The sequence below is a fragment of the Ornithorhynchus anatinus genome, chromosome 5, assembly GCF_004115215.2.
Source record: "Ornithorhynchus anatinus isolate Pmale09 chromosome 5, mOrnAna1.pri.v4, whole genome shotgun sequence".
Lineage (NCBI taxonomy): Eukaryota > Metazoa > Chordata > Mammalia > Monotremata > Ornithorhynchidae > Ornithorhynchus > Ornithorhynchus anatinus.
The window spans coordinates 26,998,040-27,017,942 of record NC_041732.1 but is presented as its reverse complement, the minus strand read 5'-3'; the positions used below and the strand labels follow the sequence as shown (position 1 = coordinate 27,017,942).

At 46.4% G+C, this 19,903-nt stretch overlaps 1 protein-coding gene and 1 long non-coding RNA gene across 7 annotated transcripts in view; one reads left to right on the top strand and one right to left on the bottom strand.

The window, feature by feature from the left end:
* Positions 1-1,554: 1,554 nt before the first annotated feature.
* Positions 1,555-16,357, bottom strand: NR2F2 (nuclear receptor subfamily 2 group F member 2). 5 transcript variants are annotated; one of them, XM_029064683.2, is made up of 4 exons: positions 16,239-16,357; positions 14,460-14,567; positions 5,889-6,416; positions 1,555-2,990 (listed from the first exon to the last, which is right to left on the bottom strand). In XM_029064683.2, exons 2-4 carry the CDS (start codon positions 14,500-14,502, stop codon positions 2,716-2,718), a joined length of 846 nt encoding a protein of 281 aa, XP_028920516.1. In that variant the 5' UTR covers positions 14,503-14,567; positions 16,239-16,357; the 3' UTR covers positions 1,555-2,715. The 5 variants fall into 5 exon arrangements, with proteins under 5 accessions (XP_028920516.1, XP_028920515.1, XP_007663264.1 ...); XM_029064682.2 differs by lacking the exon at positions 16,239-16,357 and having other exon boundaries at positions 14,460-14,798; XM_007665074.3 differs by lacking the exons at positions 14,460-14,567; positions 16,239-16,357 and adding an exon at positions 8,113-9,505 and having other exon boundaries at positions 5,889-6,437.
* Positions 11,220-19,903, top strand: part of LOC103169551 — a 27,938-nt gene continuing 19,254 nt past the window's right edge. For both annotated transcript variants that reach the window (XR_485759.2, XR_003759710.1), the window contains exon 1: positions 11,220-13,844. This is a non-coding gene — a long non-coding RNA (uncharacterized LOC103169551). The remainder of the gene's footprint in view (positions 13,845-19,903) is intronic.

Below are 19,903 nucleotides of genomic sequence, written 5' to 3'. Positions count from 1 at the left end.
GTCTCTAAACAAATCCTCCTCTGGACACCCTAAACCTCTACATGAGTTTTCTTTAAACCGGATGAACATTCTGTTCACTGTTAGCCTCTAAGATCCTAAACTTGCCACAGAAACTTAGTGGGCATATATGTATACATACACTCGCTCTCACACACATATACTATACATATATAAATAGATCTATTTTCCATGCTTGAAACATAAAACGGAATGTCTTTTGCTTTGAAAATCATAAATTATAATTTAATGCCAATAACAACGTACAGTAAATGCTTGTTTACAATTAGCTACCAAAAACAAACAAGAGAAAGATTCTGTGATGTCCTTGTAATAAAAACTTCACACACTCACTTGCAATAGAAAAAGCCAGCTCTAAAGGTCAGCAGTACCCTGCCATGATAGTGTGTGTGTGAGTGGAGAGGGGGAGGGAGAGAGAGAGAGAGAGAGTGTACACACGAGCCGAGGGACAGATGAAAAACTGCTCATATTCTCAATTATACATCATTTTCTGGTCCAAATGTATCTCCTGGAACTAGTGATTAATCGACTTTACAAAATGATCCTTCTCCCTCTCTCATTCTCTGCCTCTCTCTTCTAGGGGGAGGAGGGGGTGAAACCACAACATGGTAGTAATGTGGTGGAGGGGTAGAGGAAAGCCTCAAACAAGGACAAAATTACAAACCATCACACACACAAAGCATCTGCTCCAGACCAAAAAACTGAAGCAAAAGCAAAATAGCTATTCCTTTTAACCAACTCATCTTGCTAAGTTTCTTTCTTTTTCTTCTCTTTTTCATTTGTCTTTTAATAGCAATGACTAGCCCTGGTTGCATAGATTGTATCTAAGCATTCAGAAATGTACGTGTGTGGTTCTAAATACATAGCCCCATTGTAAAATAGACTGATGACCTGTGGCCGTACTTACACAGTCTAATGTTAAAAAAAGAAAAGAAAAAAACAGCTATCCAAATGTACGTTATCATATTTACAGTAAAACAGACCCTTCAATGCTAAAAACTAAGTCACTCCCTTTGAAGACCTCTCAACAACAACGCTAGATGAGAATCACTGAATATTTAAAAAATCACGCTTACTTGAAGAAAACTCTTTGCAACCAACGGCCCTATATTTACAATACAACCCTTAGCTTGCTTGAATGATCTGGTGCGTGAATGTCAGACATGTACAAAATATTTTTTTTACTATCATAAAATAGATACTGATCTCAAGATTTCTAATACTTTTCACAACAATACCATCCCTACCCAGGCACTTAAGTGTGACAAATATAAGGGCCTTTCCTCGAAAATCCATTTTTAATTAAAAGGAGGATTACGTGAATGAGGGGTAGTTTACCATATCAGTGGAGCACTTCCTAAACCACAGATAAACCATGAACTTAAGCTCCCCCCCCCCCCACCGAATTAAACAGGCAAATACACTACTACACGATTGAACAAACTTACTGTGAGAAGTAAACAAATCAAGAGCCTAGGACAAACTCTAAGATGTGATCTTCTCCGAGGGAAAGACAGTGGTGACAGCCAAACAAGGTTCAGATATCAAATAATATTTTAATTTCTGAATACTTTCAATTTTCCTTGGAATATAACACACAAAGACTCGACCAAACAGTTCAGTTATTATAACTTTTACAGTATACAGAAATGTTGCACTTAAAAAAAAACCTTCAGTTTTTAAACACAAACTGTAAACTCTAAGATACTGAATCAATCACGTTACCTATAAGTGCCAACAGTGTTATTTTATCATGCTGATTTCAATGGTATTTTTTTAAAAAGGGAAAATATCAACAATTATTATAATACAAAGGGTTTGCAAATATACAAACAGATATAGGAGTTTCATAACAATTCAAGAACTATGCGGGACCCAATTCAAATTACAAAAGTTCACTTTTTATTCAAAACCTCAGCGTGTGTCTTGGACACATCCTTTGACCGCCAATAAATTCCACAGTTCATTCTCTTTCTTAAAATATCAAAAAAAGCTAGTTTTTTTTTGTTTTTTGTTTTTTTGCAGGGGGGTTGTTACGTGTTGTGTGTGGTTCATTCGGGTCTGTAATTAGAGCTCTCAGCTTCAACTAAATTTTGGTCACCACTTATAAGTGCGCTTCCATCATTAGGTTGCCTTTTAAAGTTTTATGTCTTCCTATGATATTTTCGTGGACTCAGTTTTAATTCTTGCAGAACATATATTTTAAGGATACACAGTTTTTAAGAAGCCAAGATTATATCAAAAATTATTATAGAACCACAGAATAAACTGGTTTGGAACCAGAAAAATACAAAAAAGAACAGCTATAGGTACATAGACACAGGACAATTAATAAATTTGGAAAAAAAAGACTTACTTTCTCCATTCTCCTAATTTTCTCCAAATCTCCTTAAATGCACTTTTAGCGATTTTTTTTAAAAGTTTACGAAAAAAAAGAAAGACTAATTTCCTTTTTTTTATACAAAAATGATAAGTAGCAAGTTGTTCTGACCGACACAGGAGTTTTTTTTTAATGCATTCTGTAAAAGTTCATTGACAGTCTTTTTTTTTTAAAATTCACAGTCCATTAAATTCTTCCCTCTCTTCTTTTAGCAAATGTAACATCCTTTTATATCCTTTCTTAACAGAAAGAATTTAAGCAAACAAACCAGTCTTTTGCCTTTTCTTTCTCTCTGTTTCATTCCCCTTATTTTTTTTTTATTGAATTGCCATATAAGGCCAGTTAAAACTGCTGCCAGACAGTAACATATCCCTGATTAGGGTTTCTATAGGGGTTTTACCTACCAAACGGACGAAAAACAATTGCTCTATGACAGAAGAGGAGACAGTGCGGAGAGAGGGAAGGCGAAGCAAAAGCTTTCCAAATCGTGTTGGCTGGTTGGGATACTGGCTCCTAACATACTCTTCCAGAGCACACTGCGACTTTTCCTGCAAGCTTTCCACATGGGCTACATCAGAGAGACCACAGGCATCTAGAAGAAAGTTTCAAAAAAAAAAGAGGGAGAGAATACAATCATCAGATTAAGAGGTTTGGAATGGGTCACATGAGGTGGACACCGTCCCCTCCCCTTTACTAACCCCCCCCCCAAACACCAGAACTAGATATTAGAGGGGCGAAATAATAATACTAAAAAGTGGGGGGGGGGAAATGGGGCATTAGACGGTTCCGGGGGATTTGCTTTAAAATCAAATACAGCTCCATGAGATGAGGGATTTCACTACTACAGGGAAACCTGAGGCGACAGGATCATCAGAGACGCTGGAAAGTACACTTGATGAAGCTAGCAAAAAACAAACTATATATATATATACTGCCTTTCTTCTTTCTCTCCCACCCCTCCTGGAAAATAATTGTTCATCTTATAATCGTATGGTTAGTTAGAAAAGACTCTGGGCCAGCCAAAGATAATGGCGCCTAGGTCTCAGCAACAGATTCCCCCCAAAGAAGACTACGCGTTTTCCTCCAGCCTTTGAAACTGATTTAAGTGGCCCTTTAAAACTGATCTTGTCAGTTTAGCCCATTCAGGGCCAGCCATGCAAACTGTGATCTCTCTGTTCATTTGAGCTGTTTCTTTTTTCCCCCACTCTTTTATTTTCTTTCTTTTTTTTCTTTCTCTTAAAAAAAATCCAGGCCCCTACAAGAAGAACCCCCCCACATACACACCTCCCTGATATCGTCTGGACATTTTTTTTCCCCGATAGGCAAATATACAATAAGTTCTTTTTAAATAAGAGGCTTCTTTGCTCAAAGTACAGGTTGCGGCCTGACCTCTCCGTGGCTCGCTGGGCAAAGCCAGGGCTAGTACATGCATATTATGCGCGTCATTAAAACTGAGATTAAACCCTTCTTCCGCCGCTTCTCTCCCCCTACCCGCCCCCCAACCCCCGCCACCCCAGCAAAGACACGCAGGGTCCTATGTATTTCATCTACACATGTGTGCGCGTTGGAAGTCCCTCGTAGTTTGGAATGTTGAAAGCTGCTTGCGTGAGGCTCCCTTTTGCATTTGTATTGTGTATCTCCCCTGAATCAGATAACAGAAACCTTTATCTGGTGGGGAGGCGATTTGCATGCTTCGCACCAGGCCTCACATTTTGCAAATAGTAATAAATTAAAGTGTTACGACAGTATTGGACGATTGTCTCCCTGAAAGACTAAAGGCCAGGGTAAGAAATCAACTCCAGAAATTAAAATCAACGCCCCAGTCCCCACTGGGGAGGGAAAAGGGTGGTGGGGGAAGAGGAAGGAAGATAGAGAAGGATAAGGGATCCAAACTACAGATTTGAATAGGGCCAGCATACTAAAATAGTGAAGGGCCTACAAACAAAAAAAAAATCCCAGAGTTTACACCCCCATTGCAGTTCTTGTCCCCACAGCTTCTGGTAATTGATCGCTTTAGGACTTTCAAACGTGCAATCTCCACCCCCCACCCCCAAAGTTTTTTTTAACGTGTAGAGAAACAATATAGAAAAAGGAAGCCTGGGTCAGGGTCCCGGACCTGGAAGGGGTCCGGCTAATGGCTGGGTTCCCCAGACCCCCTTATACCTAACAAGGGAGAGATTGGGCGTCCTTCCTCCCCCCCTCCCACCCCAACACATCCCACTCACCCTCCCCCCACTTCACATCTCAACCCCCAATTCCTGTTGCCAAGCTCAAAAACGCAGATGAGTAAATTATTTGACAACTGTGCCCCCATTCCAGTGTTTATCATCCTGTGTTGGAAAGTCCCATCCCCCACTGTTCTCCCCATAGCCCCTCCAACTCTGACTAGAGGAGTCTTAATTAAGTAATCTTCACCCTTACTTCAGAATTTCGAGGGGGCGTCTCATGCTCATGCCAGGGGATGCCACCCGGAGTCAGCACCCTGCGCAGGAGGGTGGCACAGATTGGAAAGCGTCTATATTCTACAAAAGAATTTTGCCTCAAGAGTTAATTAATATCAGATATATTACTCACACAGGTCAAACCACGGTGCAAACTAATTAGATTCATAATGCATTCAATTATTGTTTTATAACCTGCACTATTTATATACAGCCCAAGTTGGCACATACTTTTCACTTTTGATGCTCTGGCCATACCTGGCTCGTCTGTTTGGGACGAGGGAGGGAGATGTACAACCTCGTTCTCACCCGTTTAGGAGGGATCTGAGCGCTCTCCCCCGCCTCGGCAACAAGACCGGCCTGTTTCCCCTTCCTCACTTCCCCTGTCTATTTTCCTAAGGAGGCGATCTTGAAAACCGCTACTCAGGGTGGACAGGACCCAGGCAAGGCCCCCTGTTGAGTGAACATGCAAACTTTTTCCCCCAGTTCGACTGCAGGGGGGCCACACGGACTCTCCTTGCCTGGGCATGACTTCGGTGAGGGAGATAAGATCTGCTAGGGAACTCTGGTCTCTGGAGACCTGGAGGCGGCGGGGGGGCGAGGAGGAGAGGTGGGGTGTTGGCAGCCAATTTCGGTCCCCCTCATTACTGATGGTAAAACGTTACCCTTCCCTTTTCGAAGGGCATCAACTTGCCCCCATCCCCACCCCCCGCGGAGGATGGCTAGGCTTCCCTGAGAGGGGCAGTTTCAACCTTATACCACTGATTTCTTCTGTCCAGCAAGCTACTAAAGCCGCCTGGCCTCCCCCTGTCCCGGACCAAACCAAGTTCCCATAGGAACAGGATCCAAACTCTGGAGGAGCGATCCTGTCCCTTGTCCTCCCTCCCTCTCTCCAGCTCCAAGCTAGAGTGACCCCATCGCCTCCTCCAAGGGACCTAAAGTGGCCACATGGTGAGGCAAGCTCTGGTCTCAGTGCGGCCTTGGCTTGGTTGGGAAGGGGCGGGAGTGGAGTCGAGGGGGGGGTCTTAGGAGGGTCTGCAGGTTCCTACCTGAAGTGAAGAGGACTATGGCCTTCAAACAGCTGTATTCTGCCGAGTCGACGTGCAATGCCTTCAGTTTTTCCACTTGTTCTTGGAAGATACGTATGTGGTCCATAAAGGCGACCACTCGGTCAGCGGACATGGGCGAGGCATGAAGGCCAGCCGCGGCCAGGAGTGGGGCGACGTGAAGGGGCATGGAGCACTGGGCGGCGTTGAGCACAAACAATTCGCTCCAGGTCAGTCGGAGCAGGGCTACCTGATCTGTGATCTGGAGGTCGGGGAAGAAAGGGATATTCCGGGCCCACTCCACCGCGCTGAAGAGCATCCGAGCGGCCAGTTCGCAAATGTTCTCGATGCCCATGATGTTGTTGGGTTGCATGCACTGGCTCCCAAAGCGCGACGTGGGGTAGGGCTCGGCTCGCAGGAGCAGGGAGATATATCCGGATAGGTAGGAATGACAGTTGAGGGGGTCTCCATTCGTCAAGGCGAACTGACCATGAGTTGGCTGTGTGGGTGGCATTCTGCCCCTCTGGACGGCTGCAGTGAATAAAGAAGAAACTACAGCAATTAATATCTGAGTTGGGTCGGTCACTTCAAAGATGCACGATTAAGTTTGTTGGTTTTTCCATCCTCCCCTCTTGCTCCCCCCCCCCCATTCCTCTGCCCCCTCCCTCCCTTCCCCACCTCCAACCCCCCGCTCTCGACACTGTTCAAAAGTCAGGTCGGGGGACCCTGGCATTTCCAGACAGATTTCTCTGCTTGCAAACACGTGAGAGAGAGAGAGAGCCGGGGAATCTGCTTCCTTTCTGACTGATTCGAGTCAAACCAACACAGAAGCTACACAGTTTCTGTCTACTTGCCTAAAGGGTTTCTGCCTGGAGCGGGGGTTGGGGGGTGAGGCTGGGGGTGGGGTAACAACCCAGAGTGTTGTCTTTCTAAACACACTCGGGTGCACTGAGTTTTCCTCTCCTAGGGGCGGAATGTGACATGCTTGGAGGGAGAGAGTGGGGTTGGGGACCGGGGAAGGGGGGGGGTCGGGGGTGAGGGGGAGATCTTTCTTAGAGCTAAACATCTGATATTGCTTATTGATTGGAGGTGGAGTGGGGTGGGACGCTCTTTCAAAATACACAGTGCTCGCCCCAGACGGCCTTTATTGACTTCTGAATAATCCTTCTAAAAAAATACACACCCCAGACAGACCACCACTGCAAAAGAAATGCGTTATTATTTAAAATTACGGGTTTTTTTTTCCAGTTGCTCACTCTACTGAGGGCCTTTGGTTTGGTTAATAAATTTACATGGAGAGAGAGAGAGAGGGAGGGAAAGGGGAGAGAGGGAAAGAGAAAAGAGAAAGGTAGAGAAGGCAGAGAGGGAGAAGGGAAGGAGAGGGGAGATATTAGAAAGGAGAGCCTGCGAGAGAGAGGTACAGAGAGAGGAAGAGGGAGCGAGCGTGTTGCTAAAATGTATTTGGTTTATATTTGTTATTTAACGTATTACAAGATTAGTTACTCTAGCAGAAACACAAAGAACACAAGGCGATCCCTAACCCTTAACCTACTTAACAGCGCTCAGCCTCCGAGCACGCCATTGGAAAACTGAAGCTCGCATTTCTCGTCTAATTTTATAAAGACCCAACTTGCACAGAGCAAAAGCACAGTCACTGATGGGGTTTTTTTTTTTCCCGCCCCTACCATGTCCTCTCTCCTCCTTCCAAAAGTGAAAGAAAAAGAAAACAAGGCAGGATTTTTTTTTAAACAATGTTAATCCGTGGAGGATCAGGCGAGGGCTGTACAGCCGGTAGTCTTAATACAGTGAAGTGCATAAAATTGCCATTGTAATTCGAACCTCCTGTCCAAAATGACTATCTCAGGTTGGACTTCTCGTGGGGAGAGGAAAGTGGGGGGGGGGGGAGTGAGGGCATATGTTGAACATGCAGGAAAACAAACCAACAGAAAAATAAAGTAAACCAGACTTGAAAAAAAAATCATCATATCCATTTCAGAGGGTCGAACTAAAATCCACTTCCAATCAATGAAAACAGAATCAAAACAGCACGGGGGAGGGTGGGGGGGGGGGAGAGGAATCATTGGGGATTGCCGGAAAAAGCATGCAGAATTTTTTTTTCCATTTGAGTTTTTCTCTCTCTCTCGGTTTAATTACTTAAAGAAGACCGGTTAAAAAAAATACAAAGCGCAGTGAACTGTAAATTGGAAAACAAATGAAATCCCAATACCTTCCCGTCTCATGCCAACTTTGAGGCATTTTTTGAGGCGGCAGTACTGACACTGATTGCGGTGGTGCTGGTCTATAGGACAGTTCCTGTTGGCGCGACAAGTGTAACTCAGATTTCTCCTTACACTCCTCTTGAAGAAACTCTTGCAACCCTCGCAGGTAAACTGGCCATAATGTTTGCCACTAGATTTGTCCCCACAAACCACACACTCAATGTGCTGCTGCTGCTGCTGTTTGTCTCCGGCTTGGTTCTGCTGGCTGGGTTGGTTGGTCTGGGCTGGAGTGCTGGGAGGGCCCCCTTGGCCAGGGGTCTGTGGGGTGTGGGGGGCCCCGGCTGGCGGTCCTTGGACAGGAGGTGCTTGCGACGGTTGAGTTCCCTGGTTTCCCGGTACATCGTCTTGGGGGTCTCGCCACGCACCAACTACCATTGCCATATCTATCGGACACCGTTTCCAAACTTCCCGTTCCCCTTCCTTTCTCTCTGGCTTCTCTCTCTGTCTGTCTCTCCGTCCCCCTCTTTCTTTTGTGTGTGCGTGTGTGTGTGGATGTGTGTGTGTGTGTCAGAGAGAGAGAGGGTGGGTGTGAGTGTGTGTCTGCCCGGGTGTGTATTTTGGGGGAAAAGTTTGTTGCTTTTCTGGCTTTCGGATCAGCTTTGGCAGTTCGAGGGGGGGTTTAAAAAGGAAGAGGGGAGGGGAGAGGGAAGGAGGGAAGGGGGGGACAGCGAATATCAGCCAAATGTGGAGAGCGAGGGAGGGGAAGGGAAGGGGGGGGGGAGATGGAAGTCGATTGTCTGGCTTCAAGACAGAAGAAGGAAAAAAAAAATCTCTTCAAAGATCTCTCTCTCTCGCTCGCTCGCTCTCTCTCTCTCTCTTAGCGCTGTTCTGCAGCAGAGGAGTTGGAAGAGGAGGAGAGGCGACTGTCTGGGGCCAAGTCCAGGGCAGCGCGCAGTCAGCCATTCAGGAAAGCCATCAAAATAAGAATGAATAAAAGGTTAAAGATTACACACACGGGAGCGCAAAAAGACACAACTACAAGACTTCGCTGGGGGCCGGGAGCGGGCGTTCTCTGAGCCGGAGCTTTGTTCGAGTCCAGGGGTGTCACCATCAAAGGGCTGGGATTGGGGCTGGGGTGGGGGAGGAGTGGGGGCTTCGGCTCCCGCGCTGGGCCGGGCGTCCCGGAGCCGGGGGTCCTTCTGGTCAACCTCCGCCGCCGCCGCCGCTCGTCCGGGCTTCTCCTTCTTGCAGGCGGCCGCGGCCGCTTCTCCCGCCGCTTCTCCGGCCGCCGCCGCTCGTGCTCCTCGCTCTTGCTCTTGCTCTTGCAGATGCCGCTGCCGGTCCTGCTGCCGGTCCTGGTGCCGGTCCTGCTGCCGGTCCCGGTGCCGGTCCTGATGCTGCTGCTGCTGCTGCCGCCGCCTCCGCTGCTGCTGCTGCTGCTGCTGCTGCTGCTGCGCCTCCTCCTCCTCCTCCTCCTCCTCCTCCTCCTCCTCCTCCTCCTGCTGCCGCCGCCGCTTTCTCGCAAAGTGGGTCTGCTTAACGCGGCCGGTTCAGACACACAGGGAAAGAGTCAACTCTCCAGGAGCGGCGGCAGCGGGGAATAATGATAAAAGAGAGAGAGGAGGGAAGATCACAACCTAGAAGAACATCCTTCATGCGCCAAAAAAAAAAAAAAAAAAAAGCCACACCACACAGCACACAGAGAAAGGCAACTCGGAGGGAGGGAGGGGGGGAGGGAGAGAGGGGGGGAGAGAGAGGAAGAAAAAAAAAAGAAAAAAAAAGGGGAGAAAAGAACAGAGAATCAAAGTGATCAAATATGCTAAAAAGGGGGGTGAGGGAGTGAATGCGATTTATAGGCGCCGGGGCTGGCAGAAGTGGTTTCTCTGCGATCGGCTCCCTGAGCTCTCTATATAGTGAACTTTGACACGACTGCTGCAACTTAGCACACGTTACCATGGCGACCGCTCGCCTTATAAGGCAACAGACTGTGTTTGACTGGTCAGAAGCTTCCGGACCGCCCCTTCCCCCTCATTGGCCGGGACGGGCTCGGCGCTGTCTGCTATGGCTGCCGGAGCGAGCTGCCCGGTCCTAGAGGGAGCGGAGTCGCAGCCAGACACTCCGCTCCGAAGGGGACCACGCCGGCCTGCCACCGGGCTGGGGGCGGGAGGGGGGCGACCAGGGGAGGGAGGAAGAGAAGGGGGACCAGCAGGGCAAGTGCACCTCTCCCCCCCCCTCCCCCATATCCTGTGCGCTCCTCTCCCTTTAGCCAACACAAACCCCCCCCCCCAAAAGTATCCAGCAGCACCAACTCCTAGATGGTAATGACTTTTTTTTCCCCTTTTTTAAAGCAAAAGATGGGAGATGCTGCTAAACGTGCGTGTGAAAAAAGACTCAAGTGGTAGAGGGGAAGCAGGAGAGAAAGCACTAGTCACGTCGTGCGTCCCCCCTCCCAGTGTGCGGATGCCTCAAAACTAATCTCGGTGCAGAAGCAGGATTCTCTCAGTACATTTTGGGGGGGGGCGGGGGGGAGTTAAGAATGTCTGGGAAAAAGTTAGGGTGGATTTGGAGGATGCGGGGATGAAAAGAAAGAGGAGAGGATGAAAAGAAAGCTGGGAGGGAAGGGAGGCGATTATGAAGCGGGTAGAAATGACCGCTTGGGGTAAGCCAGGTGATGGGCTATCCTTCTCACAGATAACTCCAACCGCTGCTTGAGTGTCTATCTCCCCCTGCCCCTCTAAAAAATATGTGGCTCAATGTCTGTCTTTTCCTTTTAGGGTTAAAGTTTCACAGGTATGTGGACTGAACTTTTAATTGCTCAGATAAAGCGAATAGGACGCTGATAAGAAAAAGGTAACTACATTTCATTCTCACCCTGCACTTAAAAATACATTATTCCTGAAGTTTATCCTATTTTTTTTGAAAAAACTGGGAGGCGAAGTTGCGGAATTACATCCTGCCATGCTAATGGTGTATATACACATTTGCTGTGACTCCTGCTATTTCAGTTTATCCACCTTATACTCCTACCATACATATGTATCTGCACACGCATGTATACATACAAATATCATAGATTCATTTGTGAATGTACAGAGTCAAAGACTTCGGCGACTATGATTCTAGATCACAGGATAGTTTAGTAATGATTTCACTCTTTCTTTGAGTCCTCTGAGTTGGTCGAATGGCCATTATTTTTAAGAAAGATTCTGCCATAAATTGGAAATAATATAAATACCCACACGTATCCGTTCGAGCGCGCGGGCACCCCCCCCTCCCCACATACAGAGAGCCGAGTGCAACATCTGAGGAAGAGAACTTACAACAGTAAAGGCAATTTAATTCAAGGACATACCACAGTCTATTATTTCTGATGTACTAAACTATTTCAACACGGTTTTCTTTCTGAATAACAGGTTGCTTTCTTTTTGAATCAAACCTACATTGAATTCCCCAGCACGCATTAGAGGCCGATTTATTAGCTTTCCGTTGGCTTTCGAGGATAAAGAAGTTCGTGTTTATTACATATTTATAAGTTAATATCGTGACACGAAAGCACCGACTCTCTTCTCAAGAGAAACACTGAACAGGTAATCCAATGAAGCATCCGTATGGACAGTTTAAAATATTTTTCACTCTCTATACATTGAGCATCAGGCTGGTCCCTCTAAAGCAAGAACCGAAGAAGCACAGAGAGGCATCACTGATACATAAGCAGCCGGAGAGATGGAGGAAGGTGTTTAAGAACAGGAAAACAAAAAATAGACCTCACGGACGCATAACTACGTACACTATCTTTTCCGCCTACAATGCAGGCAGAAGAACATAAAGGTAGGAAGCAAAGATCAATAGAGACGTGGGGATAAAATGTTGGAAAAAGCCCACTTTGCCTGCATCCCTACTGCCCCATTACCCTTCTCGCCACCGAAATCACATATTTCACCAAAGCCGCAGGTGCTGAGATGATTTGAAAGTTGTAAAAACCTCTCCATACTGGACACTAAACTACCATAAACTGATCTGTAATGAGACTGGCCGCCCAGAGAGTACGGACGGTCACATCCAAAGCCAGCCTGCGTAATTCCAATTGATTAGAGCTCTACAGACACAATATAACTTCCACTTAAAAATGACAGGGGGAGAGAGAAACTAAAGGAGGATCTTTTCCCGCCGCTATAATTTTGAGAATTATCTGATGGGATCTCAGTATCTCAACACGTTAGAAGCGACCTAGCTGGATTTAGGGTAGAAAATGCAGGGCTGTATCTTAGGTGGCGGGGGCTAAAGGGATCCCCACTTCTACTTCATAAGGGATCAGAATAATTGATGACAGGAAAACCTTAATTCTTTCCTCGCAACGGCAGATACCATCACGGCAAGATGGACTCTTTAAACCGTGCCCCCTGAATAACGGTCTGAATGGGAAGAGCCTTCCCAAGCCCATTTAGAGCACTTTGAAACCCGAGGTTTGGTCTGATCGCTTAAGACAAAATGAGGAATGAGAGCGTCAGGTAATTTATTAACTATTTGCTCTTCAGGAAATCCAGCTTCAACCCCCCCTATTAGAAACCAGTGGCTTACTATTTATTTTATAACTCAGTCAGATAGAGGCTGCAGTCCAAGGGAGAAGAAGAATGTGTTTATGAACTGTAGCTAATTTTGCTGAATAATAATTAAAAAAAAGCTAAGAGGACCGCAGACAGAAAAAAAAAAGATTTTGAAACATCTTCATCAAAGATGCACTCAGGCACGAGGAAAGGCACGCTGGAGACTGAAGGATGATTTTTATAAAGTAATATTGCTTCTGGAAAAAAAAAACAAGCCTTCCCTTTTTTTGCAGATGTAAATTTATTTTAATGAGACGAATAGTGAGTTCTAATTTGGTGCAAGAAAGTTGACATAATATCTGTGTGAATATCAAATAGTGACTAGGATTTTTCTCCTGAAAAGTTGCTTAACAGCACTAAATTCTTTACAGATTAAATCGCAATAAGCATAGAACATCGAACAAATACCGAGTTTAACTCTGAACTCAGTGGAAACCAGTTACGTCTAACAGAATTCATTGAATTCCTCTTCTCCCTGAATATAGTATGTGTGTGTTTTTCTCTTCCACCACACTGAAGCCCCATGAATAGGGAAAGTGACTCCTATTGTGTTCGTCTGAACTTCCAAGTCAATGCAATTTTTAACCACTGGCTTGTGGTACTTTGAAAATCACCAGGGGCTGTCAGAGTTGGGTCCTCTGAAAAATTTACAGTGCTAAATCAGAGCATATGCTGTGAGGGAAAAAATTGCTTAAGATTGGAGCAAGTACAGTATCTGTCTGCCCCCTAGTGTAAGGCTCTTATCTGCCTAAAATTCAACTTTAAAAGAAAAGGATCTCTTAAAGGGAAACGACTTTTGGCTCACGTATGCATACGAGAATGAAACTTCTGTACGTTTTAATCTGATTAATACTTAAGGAATTAAAATTAATTGTCATGGACACTGCTTGACCGGATCGTAAGATTTCTACCCCACCAAGCCAGTGTCGACTAGGTGTTTTTTGGACTGGTTTGTGGGCTATTTTTTTCTTTCCTCAATTTTTTTTTTTACCCTCTTAAATGAGGACGTTCTTTGAATGTTTTGGTCAGAGCAGAACGTTGCCGCTTAAATCACAGCCGCGCGGTTTCAATAAAGAGCAAAAAAAGATAAATATTTGCCTTAAAGCTACAAGCAAACTTCATCACCCCTCCCGATGGTGAGTACTCTTCTTCTTGCAATTGTACTACTAGCTTAGACGGAAAAGCTTTCCTTTCGGGGCTGGCGGTTCGAATAGCAACCACCCAGCCTCGACTTTTTTCCTGGGCTGCTGTCACCTACACCAGGTTGGAAAATTAAACGCAGTTGAACATCTAACAGTAAATTCTGATACCCAGAGCGAGGCCGGCAGGGTGTTGGCTAGAGATCCCGGTCGACTGAGGCACGGTAGGGCGAGTATATTGAGCTGGCTCTTATTTTTGCCCCATGGTAGGTACAGTATTTACTATTCGACTTGAGACAGTCTAGGACTTGAAGCTTTAGACTTGAATCCTATTTGATCAATTTTGCAATTTCATTTATTTCGCCCCTCGACCCCTCCGACCCCCCTCCCCTCACCCCTATCGTTTCCAGGACATAGGTAATAAAATATGGCAATGCATTGCTTTTACTTTGTTCTCTTTCTCCCCCCCCCCCCAACACCTTAAATATAACCATTTTACACTCACGTTAGCAAACAGTTCTCTTTAAAATCACAAATCAAGAAGAAATACAATATCATACACAGTACAATGAAAAAAGTGAAAAAGAAGAAAAAAACTATAAGTAAACATACCAAAACCATATTTGCCTTGTTCAAGGTCCCAAACCGCTTGCATCTTCCTTCTAAACTGGAGTAACTCTCCTTTAGTTTGGCAGGTGAAATAAACGCTTTGTTGGCCCCCTGAAAAGATGTGCCTTTGGTAATTAAAGAGAATCTCCTTCTTGGTGTTTATCTAAGCGATTGTGCAAACTGATAAAAAGTAGGCTACAGCCTTCAGGGAAAAAGAGGAAAGGTGAAGGAAAAGATCTTCAACCTAAAGGGAAGTGTTTTCCGTGTATTATTAGCTTTCAGCCTTGGAAAATACTGAACACTAACTTTACACAGACAAGATTTCAGAGAGCTTTGTACATAGCTGCTGAGGAATGCACGCCTCGCCTTTAAGAAAAAAAAAACAACCCAAAACCGAAGGTAAGAGATGCCTTGAGTGATCCTTGTCTCTTAACTCATTCCTTAGAAGGGAAAAGTGCGTTGCTACACCTTGTTTGGGGCTGGAAAGACGAGACTTTAAAAACACCCGTCCAATTGAAAAAAATCTTCTAACTTAATGAGTTTAGTGGTAGGATGTATGAAACAATTTCGAGCCTCAGCAGAAAACCGCAAACAACTAGAGGCGATCCTGCAAAGCAGGATGAACACAAGCACAGCAAAATTACACTGTTTAGGGTCGGAAGGGATGTAGTCTAATCCTAAAGCAAGTTGAGGTGGGAAAAAAAACAACAAAGCAAAGTGGCACAGTCTCCTCTCCGATCAAAGATAGGACTCTAAACAGGGGGGGCTCCACCTTTTCCATAGGATCCGTTAAACACTCATTTCTCTTTCCTTAGGTCCCAGATACCTTTCTCTCTCCACCTCCCCCCCCCCCCCCCCCCCCCCCGCACAACCCCAGAGTCCCTTTAGAACTTCATAAAATGGAAAGCACATTAATTATTGAGGTCGTTGGCTGAGAAAGCTCGCAGGATGCCCATTTTATGCCCTCCAAAAATTAATACTAGGCACCCCTATCCCCCCCATACAATACCTTTTTACAGACGGACTAGAATAGTAGTTTGAGAAAATTTAGAATACATTATGCTACGTTTGGCACTCTAATAAGGTTTTAACTAATGGGTTCTTTTTTGTTTTAAGAGAAGAATAATGGTGAAACACGGATCTTTTATTTTAGGAAACTGTTATAGTAAGATGTATGTCAGACTTGACAAATCGAACAAACGTTCCTCTACTGTTTCTTGTCCTTGTCTTTAAAAGGAATTAAGTTAAACACAGTGTTGAATGTTAATTACATGTTTACTGGCTAATGAAAATTATAAATGGTTTTGCCACCTCAAACAATGATGAAAACTAGGAAGACACTGTAATTATATACGTTGAGGAAAATAACTCAGAATATTGATCATAAGTAGTGTAAATCTTTTAACTACTCATTAATACCATAAATATGGTCTACAAAAGTTTGCACTGTGGTTCGTCTAAATCAGTTCACAGAGTGGATGGGGAGACATCCCTGTGGAAGACGATTGATTCATTTTCTTATAAAGAGGAGGATCCCCAGGGTACCTTCGGGACCCCCTATTCAGTTGCCCCCGCTCTACTCCTCCCTTCTCTCCTCCCTTCACCCCCCGCCACCAATAGGTCGGCGGAGAATTACGAAGGTGTGCTGACAAGAATCCAGGCTACGGTTCAGGTTTAAGTCATGTCATCTCTGCCCTCTTCCTCTTTCCACCCTTCTTCCCCTCCCCTCTCCCCACTGACGCCCCCCCCCCCCCGGCCTCCACCCCCCCCAGCTTCACAAACCACCATCGTCTTCTCCAAACGATCCCTGCCCTAGGGCTGAGCAGGGCTTTCCCCTTCCCGGTTGAACACGTCTGTTCTGGATGACCCGGAGTTCAGCTGGTCCAGAATAGTACTCCTCCAGGATGAGTTAGACAAGGAGCTCAAGAAGCCTCAGGCAAACCCAGCGGAGGAGACTCAGGGAGCATTGGAGGAGGGAGGAACTGCCAAAGGTCGGGGAAAAGTTAATATCTCCTTGGAAGTGGCGATCGCTGTAGCTCCTTTCCAACTTAGGGAAAGCCCTTGGAAGCCCAAAGCAAGATTTGAGTTCTCTTCGTTTGGCTCCGACGGGTTTTTACATTTTGGCCCATGTTATAGTCATAGTTGCCACTCTGATCTCTGGGGTCAAAGGGGAGAACTACCCTAACCCTAAAAGCCCGCGAATGACCAAATTGGAAGCCAGGCTGCCATCTAATAGCCGGGATGACCTTCCCTTTTAGAGGGGACGCCTGGGAGAGGTGGCCGTGGGGGTCACGAAACCCAGAGTATAGAATTTGTCTATATGGAAAATATGATAATTTAAAGCAATATGAAGGGTTTTTTGGGGAGGGGATTGGGGGGTGGAGGAGGGCTCTAGGCTTGAGGGACTGGATTCTTCTTTTTCCCCGAGAATTCCCAAGGCACTGGTCTTTGTCTTAGAAGGAATGGAGTTTCTGAATGGTGTGAAAGGGACAGAGAGGGTCGCTTCAAATCGATTTTACTTGTCCTTTCTGTCTTTTCGGATCAGCGCCCTTCAATAGACACAGAGGTGCTCTTTCAACCAAAAACTTGTGCAACATTTTCTGCCTGTATTGGTGCTAAATACAATAAATGCTGGGCAGATTTTTTTTCTCTCTCCAAAGCAAGAAAGCACCCTAATTAAATTGTTTTATATGGACAGTCAAGACAGACCAATTAAGTATGCATTAGTATAAAGATATATTCTAGAGATAAGAGCGCTTTAGAAAACATTTCTGGAACAAAAGGCGTTTTCTGAGGATGAGAAAATCGCCTAACCCCTCTGTGCTCCAGCATCTATTTTTTTTACCCTTCCCTCCCCACTCTTCCACCTCCCCAGTATCTCTACCTGCAGAGAGTGAACGAGAAAGGATGCTAAAGGAGGACACCATGGCTTTCCACGGCTCCTCTTCCTAACAGGTGGGGACGTTCGCGTCCGATTTAAAGGGCTCCCCTCGCCCATCATTCCCAAACCCCCAAATCCAGAGATGCAGATCCAGTTTCAGGGCGGGGGTGGTGGTGGGGTGATCTCCAGCTCAGTTCATGTCCTGGCCGGGGCCGGACACTAGGGTAGCGACGAGCCAAGGGATGCGGTCCTGGACTCTGGAGGGAAGAGGAAGAAGCGGCCTGACCGACCGTCAGCTGGTTGGGGTCGCCCCGATCAAGAAGACTTTTATGGGGTGCGGAGAAGGAGGTTTTTTTTTTGCTTTTGGAGGGTAGTGGGGGGAATAGAGCTCTTTCATCACCACCAGTCTCCCTCCAGGCTGTCCTTTCTCGCCTCCCCAGAGAAGAGACAGAGAGAGCAGGGCACCTTGAGGCTAGGGCAACTCCTCAGTGGGAGGGATGAGGCCAAGGAAATCCTGACCCGGCTCGTCCTGGAACCTGCTTCAGCAGTTGATGACGATGGGTGGAAAAGGGGGGAAAAGGTGAAGGGAGCGTGGTAGTGCTGCTTCTCTCCCCACTCCTCCCCCCAGCCTTATGCTGGACGGATGGACGCTGTTCCCTCCCTTTCCTCTCTTTTCCCATCAGAGAAGGAGGTGGAAAAGGGACAGGGGAGGAAGGGGGGGAGCCTCACACAAAAGGAAATGAACGATTTCGAAAGGTGCTGTGGTTGATATTCATTTTATATCAGGGCTTTGAAAGGGTTAGAAGATCAGAGAGAGGGAGGCAGAGGCTGAGGGAGGAGAGGGGAGGGAGGCGGAAGGCTCCCCCTCTGGAATCATTCCGTCGGGGGCGTCGGTGGCTTAATGTCAAAAGTAAAAAGGTTGCAAAGACAATTTTCAAGGCGAGCTTTTCGCTTGGCGGGAGCCATCCGAACATAAATCAGAGCCCAGAAGCGGAAGGGAACGCATCTAAGCAGAGCCCAGCAGTCTTCTCCCGGACAATGAGAGCCTCCTGTTGGGCTGGGTATTGATCAGGAGAGGAGCTGAGGATGTCACCACACTAAATATTTACTGATCACACACAAATAGCCGGGACTTGAACGATTTTCTCCTGTGAGGAGAGCGCAGAGAGGAAGGGTAAATCATTTTATTAGTGTGTATAAAGCAAAGAGCACACTCTGGGTTGGAGTGTTTTAAGATGTGTCTTCAACGGGATGAAAAGAGTTAGGGAAATCGATAAGGAGTGATTAGAAACCCCCGTAGTGACAGAGAGGCTGGGAATTTCATGGATTTGGTTATACTGGGGAGAGAGAGGGTGGCAGAAGCTAAGCCTGGGGGAGAGAGGGGACCGTTTCTCCATAACCAGGGTTAAGAAATTATCAACATCACCCCTCGCCCCAAATAAAGAGACAGAGACAGAGAGACACACAGAGAGAAGCCTTTACATCTCCAAAAAACTAGGTAACATTTGAGGAGGAAGGTTTGCATTCTCCTAAAGACTTTACCCGAGGAAAGATGCGAGGATGAGGAGGGGAATTTCAGAAAGAGCCCGGAAAAGTGCTCATTTCAGGGTCCGAAAGCCTGGGGGAGGGCGGGGGGGCGGGAAGATATTCAGGGGATGAAGCGAAGAGTGGGAGACTCGAGGTGCGGACTGACAGCGCTGGAAGTCCACACTAAGTCAGAAGTCCCAGGAAAGGGACATCGGATGGCGGGTTTTTTTAATATCAGCTGCCTCTCGCCCTCCTGGGACCTCCTCACCCCCCAACCCTTTCCTCTAAACCTCCGGGAAACAAATGATAATAAATGATTTGATGTTTCTCGTCCATCATTTCATACCGTTAAGTCGTAGCAGCTCGATTCCTCTGCAACGGGTCCTTTCTTCCCCATTCCTTCTCCTTCCCTCCTTTCTTCCCCCTGCCCCTTCCCCCTCCAACCCAGTCAATATTTCAAGAAAAGATCCGGACCCTCCGTCCTGCTGCAAACTCTCCCTAAAGGATAACTTCAAGGGCACAAACGGATTGAGACGGAGGGTAGGATCAAAGCAGAAATTGACCACCTGGTTTCAGATACTGGGATCCTGGGGAGAGAAGAAAGGAGGGGCCGGTGGGGGAGAAGGTATTGGGGGAATCTAGGGAGACGGAGAAAGCCTCCCACCCCACCCCAGCCCACCCCCAGGTCACAGAAAAACTCTGTAAAACGAGAAATATGGCAAGTAACCAGGAGATTGAAATCCTCTCAAGCCCAACCCTGGCCCAAGTCCACCGGGGCAGGACACCAGGTTTGGGAGACAGCTCACACCTAGGGATGACGATCCCCCTTTCTCGCCACAAATTTGGTTTTCAGGCTGAGAAAGGGGATGGGACTACAGCACAACATTTTGGGAGAAGCTTGCTGGAGGCCCTTTCTGGGGGGGTTGCTGGTCAGAAAAGTCCGCATCAGAGAAGGAAGCAGCAACAGGGCTGATGTGAAAATGGGTTTCCACTTCTTTAAGTGCTAGCTTGACTACTGTAAACAAACCTTAGGTTAGGA